Source organism: Quercus suber, unplaced genomic scaffold (assembly GCF_002906115.3).
Source record: "Quercus suber isolate HL8 unplaced genomic scaffold, Cork oak 2.0 scaffold_196, whole genome shotgun sequence".
NCBI lineage: Eukaryota > Viridiplantae > Streptophyta > Magnoliopsida > Fagales > Fagaceae > Quercus > Quercus suber.
This window is the reverse complement of record NW_027069654.1, coordinates 253,163-255,055: the sequence shown is the minus strand read 5'-3', so window position 1 is coordinate 255,055 and position 1,893 is coordinate 253,163. Positions and strand designations below refer to the sequence as shown.

Below are 1,893 nucleotides of genomic sequence, written 5' to 3'. Positions count from 1 at the left end.
TAGTTTTTGTTACCGTCTCTGAACCTGTTAGAATCCCTCTTCTTCACATATTTCTACAGTTTTCCTTTTCGTATCAACTCCTTTATCTGCTCTTTTAAGTCCCAGCAATCTTCTGTGTAGTGGCTATGATCCTTGTAAAACTGGCAGTACTTCTTCTTTTCATGGACGTTAGGGGATGAATGTAATGGCCTTAGCCATTTAAGGTAGTGCTCATCCTTAATCTGTGTCAAAATTTTATCAACAGGCATAATTAAAGGAGTGAATTTTATGTCTTAGGAGTTCTCTCGTCTTTTCTTTTACCCCTGTCATTAGTTCGACAATTTGGACGCTTCCTTTTTTGTCCTTTGCAATCGTTATCTTTCCTTCCCTTGTCTCCTGACTTTTCCACATCCTTTATGGTAGCTAACGCATCCTCAACGTTTATGTACTTCTGTGCCTTTATGAGCATCTTTGCCATCGTCTAAGGAGGATTCTTCTCAAGTGAAACCATGAACTCTCTAGACTTCAGCCCCGCCTTAAAGGTCGTCAACTGCACTTTGTCATCAGTTTCGTCTACCTCCAAGGTCTCCCGAGTAAAGTATTTCACATACGACCTCAGGGTTTCTTTCTCCCCTTGTCTAATGGTGAGCAAGTGGTCTGCTGGCCTCTGGCGTTGTCTTTTGACGAAGTGGCTCAAAAAGGTGTTGCTCAATTGCTCGAAGCTGTCAATGGACGATGTTGGCAATTTTGTAAACCCTGAGGTTGTGGGAAAGGAGTGACACAGTATCTTGTCAGGGGGCTGTTGAAGGCCTAGCGTCATCTTGAAGGTGTTGAGGTGGTTTTAGAGATCCTTAAGTCGTCAAACGGCTCAAGTTGAGGCAGTCAGAATTTCAATGGCACCGGGCATTCCAGGACTGCCGTAGTGAAAGGCGAATCTGTTGCCCTGACTATTCTATCCAGGCTGCGGTCTGTTTTCTCCTTAATGGTGTTTCTCAGCTCGTCCATCTCCCTCCTCATCTCTCAAAGAAGATCTGAGTTTTATTCATTTGGAGTAGTAGGTCCTCGACGGTCACTTCTTCTATGGCTATCCCTCTCATTCTCTTGGTTGGCTTTGGACTGATTCTCCTCCTGCTGAAGTCGTAGCCTCATTTCCTGATTCTGTTTGGTGAGCTCTTCAATGGTGGCCACAAGAGCCTGGACTTGCTAAGTTAAGGTTGCTGAATCTTGGTTGGAATCCATCTGAGTGTAGAAGTTGATTGGAAACTACACTTTCGAACCTAAGTACGAAAAAATGTCGTTCCCCCAGACAGCTCCAAACTGATGAAGTGCAAATTCACCAGCAATTACGAACACGTCCAGACGGAGCCCAACCCTCATCTATGCCAAAATAATTGGGAATGCTTTTAGATGAATCTTTGTACCTTTTGTTGGTGCTGTAAGGGTTGTATATATATGCATTCCCGTAGCCCCAGCCGTTGTGGCTGTTATGGTAGTTTTAATACTTCTTTTGGTAACGCTTCATGGTCAATGATGTGAGGTTTGATGGGCTTCCAACGATTTGTATAGCTGTCCTTGTAACCGTCCGAAACATTTATTTGACTGCATTGAATGGCTTATTTACCTTCGTCAGTAATGTGGCTTATGTCGTCGGAGGCACCTGGTTAATTCGTCTGTCAACACTGCCTCGTTGGTTTGGATGAAGTCGTCCATGGAAGTTTGAGTTCGTCAATCCCATCACATTCTATTTCACTCACCACTTATTTCCTTACATTTATGGATTGGTAAATGGTAAGGAATAAAATTTTGTACTGTTGGGTTTGATCTAAAGATTACTATTATTGTTGTATCTATTACTTCATTAACCAATAGTCAGTTTATTTTGAGACTTGGCACCAAATTGACAGTGGCAATAAA

General features: G+C 42.7%; 1 protein-coding gene across 1 annotated transcript; it reads right to left on the bottom strand.

The window, feature by feature from the left end:
- Positions 1-460: 460 nt before the first annotated feature.
- On the bottom strand, positions 461-799 carry LOC136069903 (uncharacterized). The gene has a single exon (XM_065779004.1). The coding sequence runs from the start codon at positions 797-799 to the stop codon at positions 461-463; it is 339 nt and encodes a 112-aa protein (XP_065635076.1).
- Between the last annotated feature and the right edge of the window lie 1,094 nt (positions 800-1,893).